Source organism: Gopherus evgoodei, chromosome 2, assembly GCF_007399415.2.
Source record: "Gopherus evgoodei ecotype Sinaloan lineage chromosome 2, rGopEvg1_v1.p, whole genome shotgun sequence".
NCBI lineage: Eukaryota > Metazoa > Chordata > Testudines > Testudinidae > Gopherus > Gopherus evgoodei.
This window is the reverse complement of record NC_044323.1, coordinates 219,168,918-219,184,840: the sequence shown is the minus strand read 5'-3', so window position 1 is coordinate 219,184,840 and position 15,923 is coordinate 219,168,918. Positions and strand designations below refer to the sequence as shown.

Here is a 15,923-nt window from a genome sequence, read left to right as displayed (position 1 = left end):
GGATGCCAACTAGCCAAGGTATAAAAAGAGAGGAACCCAGTGCCAGGCTGGGTTCTCTACTTTCTCCCAGATTTTCTCATCTTAATTGTCCCTCCCCAAAATATATTGGTCTCTCTAACGCACTCACACTGGGGCTCGCAAGTTTTACCAGAGGACCAAACATAGTAGCCATAGACAATGAGTTAAGAGAGGTGTAAAGCCTTGCTGTCCAGTAATGCCTTTGACCTGAAACTGAGAAAGGAGCTGTGAGTTATACCGGAATTCTTACCACCATGTTGTGTGTGGATGCTGCTCTTTCATATGCCTCTATTCTTAGTAGATTGGCACTGGTTTAAAAACTAGCATGGCCAAATGCATTTTTTTTCTAACTGGCTATTGGTTTAGCTTGGGCCTGTAAACTTACTGATGCAGGCTAAACTAGTATAAGACAGGGTTTAAACTGTGAGAATGGGAATGGTGTTAGGCACAGTGCAGAAGAGAGAGTGGACTCTCTGATGATGTCACCTCGTTTGACCTTTGGTCAACAGCTGGAGTGGTAGATGTATTTAGTTTTCATGGCACATAGTTAGGGCAGATGTAGGGGATGAAAGGCTATGGAGTCACTGGTGTGCAGCCTTACTACTTTAGCTGGACAGTGGGGAGTTTAAGGGAGCTACCATTCCCTTTATTGTTGCTGGGCCAGAATAAAGCCATTTTGTATTACAGCACTAATGTATCTTGGTGACTAATTGCAGTTGCAGCTACTTAACATTTTGCATTGTTTGGGCCAACTTCATAATATAAAAGAAACTTCCTTGGCCTGGCTGTTGACCTAAGCTGTGTCTGCTCTACAAGTGCTACGCTAGCACATCTGCAGCATATACACTTGCTGCTGAAATGGAAAAGGTTTTTCCATTGCTGTAGTAAATCTATCCCCTTGAGAGGTGGTAGTTAGTCTAACAGAATTCTTCCATCAACCTAGGTGCTTCTGCAAGTGGGAATTAGGTTTACCTAACTTTTGAACAGAGTGCAATGTTTTTCCACAGCCCAGAGTGGCATAGCTAGTCGATCTAAGTTTCAGGTGTAGGACCAGGCCCTTTCAACTGGTGAATGATAAGTTTGAAGGAAGTCTCATACAGTCCACAGCCAGAAGGATAGTGGCTTCACTGTTTGAGTAGGTGTACTAAAATGAGCAAACATTGAACTAATATAAACATCCAGCCAACTCATTCCTCCTAGGCTGGGGTTGAGTGGCAGGGAATGACTCTTCCTTTAATGTTTCAGTTTTTCTTTTTATGCTGGCATCTATCTTGTTTGTGTCTTGAAAATTGGCACATAAAATGTAAATGGTATTTTTGTTACAAATTGTTTGCTTTTGTGTATTTATAGATATCCCCCAGAAGCACCAGAGCTTCAAATCAGGAAAATGGCAGACTTGTGTTTCTTGGTCCAACACTATGAACTGGCATATAGCTGCTATCATACAGCAAAGAAAGACTTTTTGAATGATCAAGCAATGCTTTATGCTGCTGGAGCACTGGTAGGTATATTACAGCAATCTAACCATTCTGTGCATTGCTTATAGTAATCTGTGTAACATTAACACTTCTAGATAACAATATACAGCAAAAAGAAACTGCAATTAAAAAAAAAAAAAACTTATTGGCTCCAAATATGAAAACATAGCCAAGTTTTTTGTGGATGCCAATAGCTAACAAAATCACATCACACTCCTTAATATTTGTCATAGTTCTGTGTAAAGAATCATTACTGTTGCTACTTAAATATGTAGGAAAAAACTTGAAACACTTTTGAGGGAGAACCTCCTTTTGGAATAGGTTAAATTTAAGTAGTTCTGTTTATTGTAATGTGCAGAGTAGTTCTTCCAATTATTTTGAAACAGATAAAGAAGTTCAAATATTGGATTTTTTTACTTTGATTGTAAGATTTCAAATTGACAGAATACTTAGTTATCTGGAGCTTTTAGTAAACATATTATTACTATCAATGTACTAGTATATCAAATATACTGGCATTTCCTATTTAGACTATTGAGGGTTTACTCTATTAATGCCTATATAAATCCCTTAGGCAATTTCTGTTACTGCCTTTTAGCTTCATGCATAAATTCATGCTCCTACAATAGGAGAATACAGACCTAAATATTTAGTAACTAATGGGATTACTAAAAAATAAAAATTGTTTTTCTTTGTGCTCACACTTGGTTGTTTTTTTTTTAAAGCTGTTGCCTCATTTTAGTCACTAATTTCCAGCAAGCATAAGTGTTTATTAATGGGTTTAGGAGAGGGATAACTCAATGGTTTGAGCATTGGCCTGCTAAACCCAGGACTGTGAGTTCAATCCTTGAGGGGGCCACGTAGGGATCTGGGGCAAAAATTAGTACTTGGTCCTGCTAGTGAAGGCAGGAGGCCGGACTTGATAACCTTTCAAGGGCCCTTCCAGTTCTAGGAGATTGGTATATCTCCAATTATTATTATTATTATTATACTCATAGCATGCGTACATACATATAATAAGTTGTACTTGAAAAGTTCATTTAGATAACATCAAACATTTCAGTAATATAAAATAGCTTAAATTTACATGGCACCTTTCTTTCAACTGTAAGGGTTCCAAACTGTTAAAAGTGTATATTTATAAACATGGAAATGAACACATTTTGGGAGAGGTGCAAGGTGGGAGTTAAAACAGCTGGAATTTTAGAGGAGGTGGTTGTGCAAGAAGAACCTAAAATCTCCAATTTTGTGTTTACAAAAAAACCAAAGACATAAGTACCACAAATGGAGAGCCACTGTATTGTGGGAAAGACTGCATCTCCAGTAGAATAGTGACACTTAGACCTGTGCTACAGCAGTGACTTAGTGCTGACTTGGAGGGAAGTATACTGTCTGCGGAATCATCAGCCCCATTTCTTGCAGCATCTAAATCTTCTTTGGAGGTTTCCCAGAGTAGTAAGAAGGATTGTGCCTGTTCAGTTCATACTCTTTGGAGATCACAGCCCGAAGTGGTATGGCGGGTGGCAAATAAACCAGCAAATGAAGTTCACTGCCACCTTACGTTAAGTAGGGTGTTATTGTTTAAGCATCCAATCTCCCAAAAGCTGTGGGTCAGTTCAGGTAAAAATTCTTTATGGCTGATGTTCGAAAATATCATTTTGGCAGCGTTAAATTACATTATTTTTTTTATCTTGCAGGAAATGGCAGCAGTATCAGCTTTTCTTCAGCCTGGGGCACCTAGACCGTACCCTGCTCATTATATGGATACAGCAATTCAAACATATAGGGATATCTGCAAGTAGGTGGTGGCTTACTTTCCATTTGATCCAGTGAATGATGCTATTCAGTTCTATGGCCTGTGTTTGCTTTCACTACACAGTAGTGCAAATTTAGCATCACTTGCCCACCCTGTGTTCTAGTAGGTATATAACAGCTACACCAAGGAAGTAAAACTGTGATGTTAACCTATTTACCAGTATGATTATGAGGTGGAGGAACACTTTGTTCTTTAAAACTTGTGCCTCTGGTTCTTAAACTAGTATTCAGTCCATTAGACCACTTTGTTGCTTTGCAAAAGTTTATTTTAAGAATTTTACAGGGATGTTTTCCTAAGGAAAAAGTATTGTAACAGCTTTGATTTAAAAGCATGTGGAGTTCTCATCCAGGAATATATATTTTTATCAATATTACCTAGATTAAAACATTTTTTTAATCACAGGGAATTATTTTATCAGATTAAAATAGTATAAGAAGCAGATACATGCATTCATACATATAACAAAAATAATATATGCTAGTCAGGTACTACACAGCTAGATTTAAAGGTGTGTCAGGCAGATTTAAAGGTTTTCTACAATTTACTCCAAAATTTTTGTTATAATACACGTAATTAATTTCTTGTCCTCTTAGGAACATGGTGTTGGCTGAGAGATGTGTGCTGCTTAGTGCTGAGATTTTAAAAAGCCAGAGCAAATATTCAGACGCTGCTGCTCTTCTGATACGATTAACCAGTGAGGTAGAGAAACCTTAATCTTTCTGTTTTCCCTACAGTAAATGACTTTAAATAATAGTGCTAATTTTTAAAACCAAATAGATGTCTTGTACATGGGTTCCTTTCAAAGGTGGAGATTTCCAGGGGCAGAAGCTAGCTGGAAGAAAGTTGGAGTGTTGGGGTATAGCTCAACTTGCCCCTGTAAACCAAGTCATTTTTATATGCTTTTTTGCAACTTGTTACATAAATGTACCTAGTTTACCCTGTGTTCAGTCTTCCTCTTTCACTTGAAGTGATGTACATTATTTTTATTAAAAAAAAAAAAGGCCTGCTTGAATCATACGTTAGTCCCTAACTTCATAATCTATTCCTTATGCTTGACCTCTCTGTTAGCACTTGAGAGGGATTAGACTTTAAAAAGCAGGACTATAAAAAGTTAGCATGTTATTCGCAAGCCATCTGTCTTCATGTGAGTGAGTGACATGGTGTTCAGTAGAGGTGGTAAAACTAAAGAAATAAGGGTTCTGTTTCAATTGGAGTATCTTCAGTAATTACTGGGTCATTTTAGTTAAGTATTCACTGTCACTTTCAGTTCTGATAAGTCTTTCTCTTAGCTGTAGAAGCTTGATAAACTATAAGATGGGAAGTAGTCTACCTCACTGTGTGCACATGGCACAGCTCAAGCTAAAGAAGTGCAAAGGTGGTGTACAGTTCACCCTTGTGCTTGCCTGCTCTGATTCTTGGTTGTAAGTTAGAGAAACTTGTTGGCTGCTAATGACCCCAAAAGTGTTGTGGCATCCTTGCCATGCTCATTAACATAGCTTTGACAGCAGGCTGGAGGTTTGATATAGAAGACACTATGACTGTGCTGCTGGAGGATATTGTCTCTTCCCCACAACCCCTGAGCTAGGGTGACTAGATATCCCGGTATTATTGGGACTGTCCTGATATTAGGAGCTTTGTGTTATAGGCAAATATCTCCCCTCCTCCCCCTGGAAAAAGGTGTCCTGATTTTTTCATACTTGCTATCTGGATACTTGGGTTGATTTACCTGTGGCTGGCTATGCTGTCCTCATGGCCAGGTTGCACTGGCAGTGTGGCATGAAGTGGCCATACCACACACTAGCATTCTGATTGTACATACTTTTCAGTTCAGACTTTGGCCAAGTTTCTCTAAATTTGTCCACAGTGCTTATTTAACAACAAATTGTGTTGGTAATTCTGTATTTCCTTAATAGCTAATAGAACATCTATTCATTCATACCTCTTGATTTTTTTACTATATCCTGACTTAAATAACGGGGAAGATATAATGACAAATAGACATTGAAATTTGCATAAGGAAATTGAGTGCTGCTGACTGTGCTGAAGGTTTAATTGTCTCTTTCATATCATGAATGATAATCTTGGATGTTTTTAGTTGCACAAGATCTCTGTGGTGCATGTAGTTACTCTAATTATGACAAAGCCTAGTGACAGCCCGGAAAAACATTTTTAAAAAGTAGACTTGTGTATCTAATGTAATGTCCATGTGTATTTTAAAATAACAAGGTAGAGAACTACTCCATTTAGTAATAGCCTCAATGATTTTAATATATCCGGTGGTCAGAATCGTTTTGTAATTCCAGAATCACTAATTTTTCTGGGATTGGTTGGTTTTGCCACACACATTATCTGTGACTCCTTTCATGCATCCAGTTAGGTGAAATTCAGTTAATGTAATTGTGTGCTCTTGGGTATATGATTTATGACTGTACCCGCAATATGCAGTGGGTGCTGTTTATCAGAGATCTGCTTTTCTTGCTAGCTTTAAAAACAAAGACAACTCAGGTGTCAAAATGAAGTAGATTAAACAAATGGGTTGGGAAACTTACTGCCAACTTTTTCGGATAAATTCAGTGCCACAATTGCACCTTATATTTCTATACTTGTTCTTATGTTAAAATAAAATGTATTAAAGCTGACGTTCTTGTTTTTAATTTTTCTGGGGGAAAAAATGGCAGCAGCTCACTTGGATGGGAATGGTAAGTGTTAGAAATTTCTGCCTGAGTAGCTGAAGGCTTTGGGAGTGTTGAAATAAATATGTTTTGTCAATACTTTGTATATCAATCTGTTTCAGTATTTTCTAGGTCACTGATAAAGTAACAGGCTGTATATAAGGTAGAATTATCCATGCTAATGGATTTGTGTAGTTTTGAAGAGTCTCTAAAGCATAGCTGTACTCACTCTGAAATAACTTTTGTAAACATGAGGCTCAGATGAGAACAATTTTAGTATTTCTTAATAAAACAGTTTTTCATGTGTATAATTTAAATCTATTTAACCGTTATAACATCTATTACAAATATAGGGATGAAAATAACTCCGTTATATCTATATAAGGAAGGCTTCTCAACTTCCTTATTTATTATAGGTAGCATTCTTTGGCCGTTGATGCAGTTCCATTTTGATTCCTTCTGTAAGTATTTGTGATGGGGCCACATCCACTGTTGTATACAGTTATTCCTTGGCTCTGGAAGCAAGGACAGTGCTAATAAGAAGAGAGATGCTTGCTGTTTTGGATTACAATAAATTTTTATTTTACTTCTGGAGTGAGATTCAGGAATTGGGTCTGCCAGTGGTTCTCTTGAACAATACAGGGAGTCCTCGGACTTACGACACAACTTGTTCCTCAGAATTGCGTTGTAAGTCAATATGTTGTAAGTCGAAACTGCTTTTCCTATAGGAATCGATGTTATGAAGGGTGAATTGGTTCCTGAACCAAGGCTTGATAAGCTATTTTCACCACAGTAATCCAGATTTTTGTACTAAATGAATTATAGATGACTAACGTTGCAACATCAGTGTATTTACTGTACACAGTATTTTGTAAACAGCATTCAAATAAACATGTAAACTCTCATATGCTACTCAGAATGCCGGCAACACATCCTCAGGAAGCCAGGGAGAAGGGCACATGTGCTGAGCCTCAGCCTATTACTGTTCAAGCTTTGATTGGCTGAGCCCAGGGCTGGGAACCAATCAAAAACAAGTAGCAACCAAACCCAGCAACAAGCTACTCTGTTGCCTCGAAGCCAATTAGAAGCAACCCTGTCCAGCTCCATATCATTATAATGCAACCAGGAAGTGATTTCAAGTGAACTTTATGCAAATCAAGCATGGCGTGAAACGGGGAGTCAATTGAAAAATGTCGTAATTGGTGTCTGACATAAGTGACGTCCAACGCAAGTCCAAGGACACCCTGTATTTGATTATGTCATAAGATTCAGAAAACCAATAGGTTAAAATATTCATGGCTCCATCTTGTACACTCCCATTCTGCAAGTAAAATACAGAAAACAATGATCAGGTATACTATTTTTTTCATAATGGACTTTCTTCAAAACTGTGTGTGTGCCCGCATAGGTGTGTAGGACAGGGAACCTGATCACATTGTAAATGCTTGCAGGAGGGATCAAAGTGCGGCTGGATCAACAGACTGGAACATGTTACATATGATAAGTCTTCCAATGAGCAGTAATGTGATTTTTATTTTTGTACTGTTTAAAAATCTTCTTCAGCTGAGCCTTATCTCTTAAGAGTTTGTATTAGTGAGTATAGCTACACTTTTATTACTGGTTTCATTTGTATATTTCAAATATGAGATTAATAATTTTTTCCCCTTAAATAGGATTCTGACCTTCGCAGTGCACTTCTGTTGGAGCAGGCTGCACATTGCTTTATAAACATGAAAAGTCCTATGGTTAGAAAGTTTGCCTTTCATATGATATTGGCTGGCCATAGGTATAGCAAAGCAGGACAGGTAAGTGTATTTCATATTCTGAAAAAATATGGACTGTAGGTTGTATTTAATCTGAACTGTGTTAAAAATAGCAAATTCCATGTCATGCTTTTGGGTAAAAATAACTTGAGACTTTGTAGTCCACTGTGGATATTATCATATAATATTGATCACATTGCCCTTCTTGACTACCAAATTCATCCTGCCTTGAACAAAGCGGTCACTTAACATCCATGTCTAAAGTGATTGTTGATCATTACCCTGGATGAAATTTAAATAGTAATCCTCATTTCTATAGCGCTTTCCTTCTGATCTTCAAATGCTCCTTAAACAATGAATTAAGACTATTCCTGTTTCACAGATGGAGAAACTGAGTCACAGAGGTTAAAGATTTACTGTATCGTAGCAGTTGGTAAAAGAGCTAGGAATGGAAACCATTACCTTGACAGTGGCCTGTGTTTTAACCACTTGATAATACTTCCTCTTTTAAATCTGTTGAACTAATTAGAGATTAGTTAAATTCACAGATGCAGTTTTATACCATTTGCACTTTAACATGTATTTTTTCAATTCCAGCTTCTTGTGATTGTATTTACCTTAAGTTTAGGTTAATATAATAAATTTGACTACTTAAAGTTGAAACATTATTGTGGAAACTCCAATCCTGCAACTGGCTCTGTGCAAATGGATACAGTGTAGCCTCATTGAAGTCTAATAGGGGCAGGCTCCAGCTCTGCCTGCATGCAGCCAGTTGTAGGATTAGGGCTTTAAAGGAAAACTGAAATGGTTTTTAAAAAATGTAAAAATGTATATATAATTTCTTATCACAAGTCTTAAAACTGTATTTAAAACCAAAGTTTGAAGATGAACTCCCCCTTCATATTATCTGCCAAGACTAGAGTTTGGGGTTATCCTCCTTCATGTAGTAGCTGATTGTTAAACACTTAGAACCTAGAATGTTAGCTTTTGGTTTTATTGTTGTAGTGAACTGTTGAAAGGAAGATGGAGGCCTGAACTCAGCACTTGTTAGAATTTTTTTTAAAAAGCTGCTCCATTCTGGTTGTTGAAAATAATGAAAAATGATCAAAATACTTGATAGTGGTAGGGTCATTTTAAATGAGGAGGAAAAAATTTGTCTCAATACAATATTAAGAGCAGCAGCTGTTTCTGTGCTTGGTATATGTATGTATAAATAGTTACAAAATGAAACTGTTTTTCTTCTTCTCTGCATATCTTTAACTGGTTTTTGGTCCTGCTTCAGCTGAAGATATGAAGGAAAGTAGTCTTGACTACCCTCCACTTGTTGTAATATAAAACTGTATGTTTGAAATGTCTTTCAATGTGGGTTTGAGCAACTTTCAGAATCTTTCTTTCTTAGCAAGGTTCTCTTCCTACTGTAGGTTTTCCCCTCTGTGTTGATTAGCGATAGGACCAGACTGTTACCACAATAGTGGGTTTTTTTTAATTTTAAAATCTCAGTAGTGTTACCACCTGAAATGCTCTTTATGGGACTGCCTATATCAGTGCTTCTTAAAGCCGGTCTACCACTTGTTCAGGGAAAGCCCCTGGCGGTCTGGGCCAGTTTCTTTGTCTGCCATGTCCTCAGGTTTGGCCGATCGCAGCTCCCACTGGCCGCAGTACGCCGCTCCAGGCCAATGGGGGCTGCAGGAAGCGATGGCCAGCATATCCCTTGGCCCGTGCTGCTTCCCGCAGCCCCCATTGGCCTGGAGCGGTGAACTGCAGCCAGTGGGAGCCGTGATTGGCCAAACCTGTGGACACGACAGGTAAACAAACCATCCCGGACTGCCAGGAGCTTTCCCCGAATAAGCGGTGGCTTGATTTTGAGAAGCATTGGCCTATGTGACCATTTTTGGATGAGCTTAATGAAACCCACAGTTTTTCTGTTTCTCTAATCAGTGTGACTCCAGCTTGCTTGGGCTTTGCATTTTCTAGGATCGGACTCTACGATAGAGGTTTGCTGCTCCACACCTAATGGCAGATAGGCCCTCCAGCTGCACAGTATACCACCTTCTACAGTACTAAACAGACAACAGCATGGCTTGTTAGGATCCTCCATACACCAGTACAATTTCCCCTCCCTAAATATATTAAAAGATCAGTCCCATTATTTCAGTCCAAACTATCATAGTTAAAATGTCAGGTAAATGGGATTATTAGTGTCATTTTTGCAAGACTTTATGCAATCATACTTGTTATGTGCAATATTATCTATAGTTTTTAGTGCACCAGCTCTAAGTTTACTTTAAATAATCAACATTTTAAAGATGCCAACTTGAAAAATCACATTTGTTTGAGGATAGCTATAACTGAAAGCCAATGGAAAAATACTCCACTTCCCCCCCCCCATACTTTATTCACTTCATGTACTTAACACTGTGTATAATCAGTGTGCATTATGGTTGCTGTTCAGTTGCTCTTTCAGCAATTTAGGTAGAAGGTGCTCTTGAGCCCCTTCTTATACTCTCTCTAGCAGGGGAAAAAACCTTTTATAAACTTCAATAAAAGTTTATAAAACCCCTTAAAAATAATCAGTTCCAGGGCAAACTATTTAAAGATGTGCTGTCAAACGTGATTTATTTTAAACTGATTTAGTATTACAAGGTTAAGTTGACCTTGTCTCTTGAACAGATTTTGGAATAAGCTTAAAATATTGGTTGATTCGCTCTGTACAATAGCATCATCCTCTTTTGAGACTTCTGTTATGGAAAGGTAGGGTTCAGTTTGGACTAGAACTTCGTAGGAGCTCCTCCAGCAGAGGTTGTCATCTAAAGAGCTGTTAATTCTCTGAATTGGTAGAGCTGCTGGAAGGCCATTGGTGGTCTTTCTGTGAGGATTGTGTTCACCTTTTTATTGCTAGGGATCAGTTCCCATGGTTCTACTGGAAGAAGGTGGTAAAATTTGGGAGTCAATCTAGCTCAGCACGTAGTTGTTTAGCTTTTTTCCAAAGGGTGTATAGTGGCTGTATTTTTCTGTTGGTCTGTAGATGGAGCTGCAGGTCTAAATTTGTGCTCTGACATGTATTGGTATTTCAAGATTTTTACATTTTATATATTCAAGTATATATGTTTAACCTAACTTTATTTGCAGTGTAATGGAAACCAGCCCAGCCTGAAACCATTTATTTTTGGCTGATTGCTGTATGTGCTATCAGAGCTAATGAAACTGCATCATTTGGACTTCCATGTCATTTACGATAGCCAGCAAAATGTACTTATTGTAATCAACTTTACAGGAAGTTGTCAGATGCTTGGACTACATATAAAAGCCCAAATTAATCAGAACTCCACATCTGTTTTGCAAATTTAATAAAACTCATTTCTCTAAGATCAGAATTTATACAAAATAGTGAAGGACAACTAAACCAATAAAATTTGGAGTGACCGTTTCATTAGTGTTGTAGTGGCTCCAGTGACATTCACATTGAATTTTGCAGTAGCCTTATTTCTTCTCTCACTGGTATAAATCTGAAGTCGCTCCACTGAACTGAAAGCAAGTGTGGGATAAGAGTCAGGCCCCTAGTGTTATGTTTTGTCATGACCTCCCCAGGAACTCTGAGCCTAATGGAAGTATCACAGCTTTCATGTCTGTAAAGTAAAACATTTTAAAAAGTTTTTAATTTTTAAATCCCATTTGTGGTACTGGCCTATTAGGTGTAAAGCAGGGTGTTACAATGTGTTGATGCAGCCAAGAAATGGCCACAAATTGATAATCACTACTTTAAAGACATGTTCATGATTTAAGATCATTAGAGACATTGATCAGTTGTTTTTTATCTACTTTGAATCTTAATTGGCAGTTGAATCAGTCCTAAAGAATAGGTCCATAGTATGTGGGATTTCCTGACTTTGATGTGGGATCATGCCAAAGCTGGAAGTCTGTGTATGGTGACAGAAATTAATGGCTTACAATACTAATATTTTTCCAGTTTCTTCATTGTCCCTTTTTAGTTAACATAAAATATCCCAGAATTATGTCCTGGGGAGAATTTCAGACAGGTTGGTTAGCTTATTGGAGTGCTGAATTCCACCAATAGCCTTGTTATTTAAGGGTGTTACAATTTAGTTTACCTCAGTTTATATTTTAGCTTTGTAGTTCATCTTTAAGGCTCATGTTCTCTCTCTCACATCCCAGTGTATCTAAGCATGTATTTTAGGGCACTTGGAAAATTTTCTTGCATACAGAAGCTTGGGAGACGTGGGTTGAATTCCTGCTTTGCCATAGACTTCCTTTGTGACTGTGGTCAAGTTACTGGGAACTGCTCTACACTGGGGGAGGATCAATCTAAGTTAAGCAACTTCAGCTAATGAATTACATAACAGAAGTTGATGTACTTAGATTGACTTACCGTGGTGTCTTCACTGCGGTGAGTCGACTGCTGCTGCTCCCCCGTCGACTCTGCCTCCGCCTCTCATTGAGCTGGAATACAGGAGTCGACAGCAGAGTGGTCAGGGTCGATTTTATCGCGTCTAGACTATATGCAATAAATTGATCCCCGCTGGATCGATCACTGCCCACCGATCCGATGGGTAGTGTAGACGTACCCTAAAAAATAATAGGTCTGTTAGAGGTATGAAAAAAATTACACAGCTGGCAAAAGCTGTAGTGTAGATGCCGTTATGCCAGCAAAAAAGTCCTTGGTCATTCTATCTTATTTGGTTTGGTATAGACTCATAGACTCTAGGACTGGAAGGGACCTCGAGAGGTCATCGAGTCCAGTCCCCTGCCCTCATGGCAGGACCAAATACTGTCTAGACCATCCCTGATAGACATTTATCTAACCTACTCTTGAATATCTCCAGAGATGGAGATTCCACAACCTCCCTAGGCAATGTATTCCAATGTTTAACTACCCTGACAGTTAGGAACTTTTTCCTAATGTCCAACCTAAATCTCCCTTGCTGCAGTTTAAGCCCATTGCTTCTTGTTCTATCATTGGAGGCTAAGGTGAACAAGTTTTCTCCCTTCTCCTGATGACACCCTTTTAGATACCTGAAAACTGCTATCAGGTCCCCTCCCAGTCTTCTCTTTTCCAAACTAAACAAACCCAATTCCTTCAGCCTTCCTCATAGGTCATGTTCTCAAGACCTTTAATCATTCTTGTTGCTCTTCTCTGGACCCTCTCCAGTTTCTCCACATCTTTCTTGAAATGCGGTGCCCAGAACTGGACACAATACTCCAGTTGAGGCCTAACCAGCGCAGAGTAAAGCGGAAGAATGACTTCTCGTGTCTTGTTTACAACACACCTGTTAATGCATCCCAGAATCACGTTTGCTTTTTTTGCAACAGTATCACACTGTTGACTCATATTAAGCTTGTGGTCCACTATGACCCCTAGATCTCTTTCTGCCATACTCCTTCCTAGACAGTCTCTTCCCATTCTGTGTGTGTGAAACTGATTGTTCCTTCCTAAGTGGAGCACTTTGCATTTATCTTTATTGAACTTCATCCTGTTTACCTCAGACCATTTCTCCAATTTGTCCAGATCATTTTGAATTTTGACCCTGTCCTCCAAAGCAGTTGCAATCCCTCCCAGTTTGGTATTGTCCGCAAACTTAATAAGCGTACTTTCTATACCAACATCTAAATCGTTGATGAAGATATTGAACAGAGTCGGTCCCAAAACAGACCCCTGCAGAACCCCAATTGTTGTACCTTTCCAGCAGGATTGGGAGCCATTAATAACTACTCTGAGTACAGTTATCCAGCCAGTTATGCACCCACCTTATAGTAGCCCCATCTAAATTGTACTTTCCTAGTTTATCTATAAGAATATCATGCGAGACCGTATCAAATGCCTTACTAAAGTCTAGGTATATCACATCCACCGCTTCTCCCTTATCCACAAGGCTCGATATCCTATCAAAGAATGCTATCAGATTAGTTTGACATGATTTGTTCTTTACAAATCCATGCTGGCTATTCCCTATCACCTTACCACCTTCCAAGTGTTTGCAGATGATTTCTTTAATTACTTGCTCCATTATCTTCCCTGGCACAGAGGTTAAACTAACTGGTCTGTAGTTTCCTGGGTTGTTTTTATTTCCCTTTTTATAGATGGGTACTATATTTGCCCTTTTCCAGTCTTCTGGAATCTCCCCCGTCTCTCATGATTTCCCAAAGATAATAGCTAGAGGCTCAGATACCTCCTCTATTAACTCCTTGAGTATTCTAGGATGCATTTCATCAGGCCCTGGTGACTTGCAGGCATCTAACTTTTCTAAGTGATTTTTAACTTGCTCTTTTTTTATTTTATCTTCTAAACCTACCCTCTTCCCTTAAGCATTCACTGTGTTAGACATTCCTTCAGACTTCTCAGTGAAGACCGAAACAAAGAAGTCATTAAGCATCTCTGCCATTTCCAAGTCTCCCGTTACTGTTTCCCCCTCCTCACTGAGCAGTGGGCCTACCCTGTCCTTGGTCTTCCTCCTGCTTCTAATGTATTGATAAAAAGTTTTCTTGTTTCCCTTTATTCCCATAGCTAGTTTGAGCTCATTTTGTGCCTTTGCCTTTCTAATCTTGCCTCTGCATTCCTGTGTTATTTGCCTATATTCGTCCTTTGTAGTCTGACCTAGTTTCCATTTTTTATATGACACCTTTTTATTTTGTAGGTCACGCAAGATCTCGTGGTTAAGCCGTGGTGGTCTTTTGCCACATTTTCTATCTTTCCTAACCATCGGAATAGCTTGCTTTTGGGCCCTTAATAGTGTCCCTTTGAAAAACTGCCAACTCTCCTCAGTTGTTTTTCCCCTCAGTCTTGATTCCCATGGGACCTTACCTATCAGCTCTCTGAGCGTACCAAAATCTGCCTTCCTGAAATCCATTGTTTCTATTTTGCTGTACTCCCTTCTACCCTTCCTTAGAATTGCAAACTCTATGATTTCATGATCACTTTCACCCAAGCTTCCTTCTACTTTCAAATTCTCAACGAGTTCCTCCCTATTTGTTAAAATCAAGTCTAGAACAGCTCCCCCCCCCAGTAGCTTTTTCAACTTTCTGAAATAAACAGTTGTCTGCAGTGCAGTCCAGGAACTTATTGGATAGTCTGTGCCCCGCGGTGTTATTTTCCCAACATATATCTGGGTAGTTGAAGTCCCCCATCACCACCAAATCTTGGGCTTTGGATGATTTTGTTAATTGTTTGAAAAAAGCCTCATCCACCTCTTCCGCCTGATTAGGTGGCCTGTAGTAGACTCCCAGCACGACATCACCTGTGTTTTTTACCCCTTTTAGCCTAACCCAGAGACTCTCCACCCTTCTGTCTCCTATGTCCATCTCCACCTCAGACCAAGTGTGTACATTTTTAATATATAAGGCAACACCTCCTCCCTTTTTCCCCTGTCTATCCTTCCTGAGCAAACTATACCCATCCACACCAACATTCCAGTCGTGTGTATTATCCCACCAAGTTTCAGTAATGCCAATAATGTCATAGTTGTATTTATTTATTAGCGCTTCCAGTTCTTCCTGCTTATTACCCATACTTCTTGCATTTGTATAAAGGCATCTAAGATACTGGTTTGATCTCGCCTCCCAGCTTTGCCCTGACCCTCCTTCCTCTCTGCCACTAGAGCCCGTGCTCCCTCCTGTTTCCAACCCATCTCCCAGGTCTTGTTCCCCACTTACCTGTGGGGTTTGCTCACCTGTCCCCATCGAACCTAGTTTAAAGCCCTCCTTATTAGGTTAGCCAGTCTGTGCGCAAATGAGGCCTTTCCCCTCCTCAAAAGGTGAACGTCATCTCCGCCTAGCAGTCCTTCCTCGAATAGCATCCCGTGGTAGAGGAAGCTAAAGCCCTCCTGGCGACACCATCTTCGCAGCCAGCATTCACTTTCACGATGCATCTGTCTCTGCCCGGGCCCCCTACCTTCGACAGGAAGAATCGAAGAGAATACCACCTGCGCTCCAAACTCCTTAACTCGTACTCCCAGAGCCCTGTAGTCACTCTTGATCTGCTCTTGATCTGTATATAAGCTGCATCTCCACTAGGGGGGTTGCCAACATAGCTTTACCAGGTGTATATCTATATTGTTTAAGTGCAGACAAGGCTTTAGGCCCTCCGAGCCTCTTTTCACACTTGTAAAATGGAGATAATACATCACAGGGTATTGAGAGGATAAATACATTAGTTGTGAGGCAC

General features: G+C 39.3%; 1 protein-coding gene across 11 annotated transcripts in view; it reads left to right on the top strand.

The window, feature by feature from the left end:
* Positions 1-15,923, top strand: part of TRAPPC8 (trafficking protein particle complex 8) — a 116,305-nt gene that overhangs the window by 43,890 nt on the left and 56,492 nt on the right. For 7 of the 11 annotated variants that reach the window (XM_030552982.1, XM_030552978.1, XM_030552977.1 and 4 more), the window contains 4 exons: positions 1,369-1,519; positions 3,194-3,294; positions 3,906-4,011; positions 7,658-7,789. In XM_030552982.1, coding sequence (XP_030408842.1) covers positions 1,369-1,519; positions 3,194-3,294; positions 3,906-4,011; positions 7,658-7,789 — 490 coding nt within the window. Of the gene's footprint in view, positions 1-1,368; positions 1,520-3,193; positions 3,295-3,905; positions 4,012-5,990; positions 6,012-7,657; positions 7,790-15,923 lie in introns of all 11 variants that reach the window. The other 4 variants (XM_030552976.1, XM_030552981.1, XM_030552975.1 and 1 more) reach the window with 1 other exon arrangement.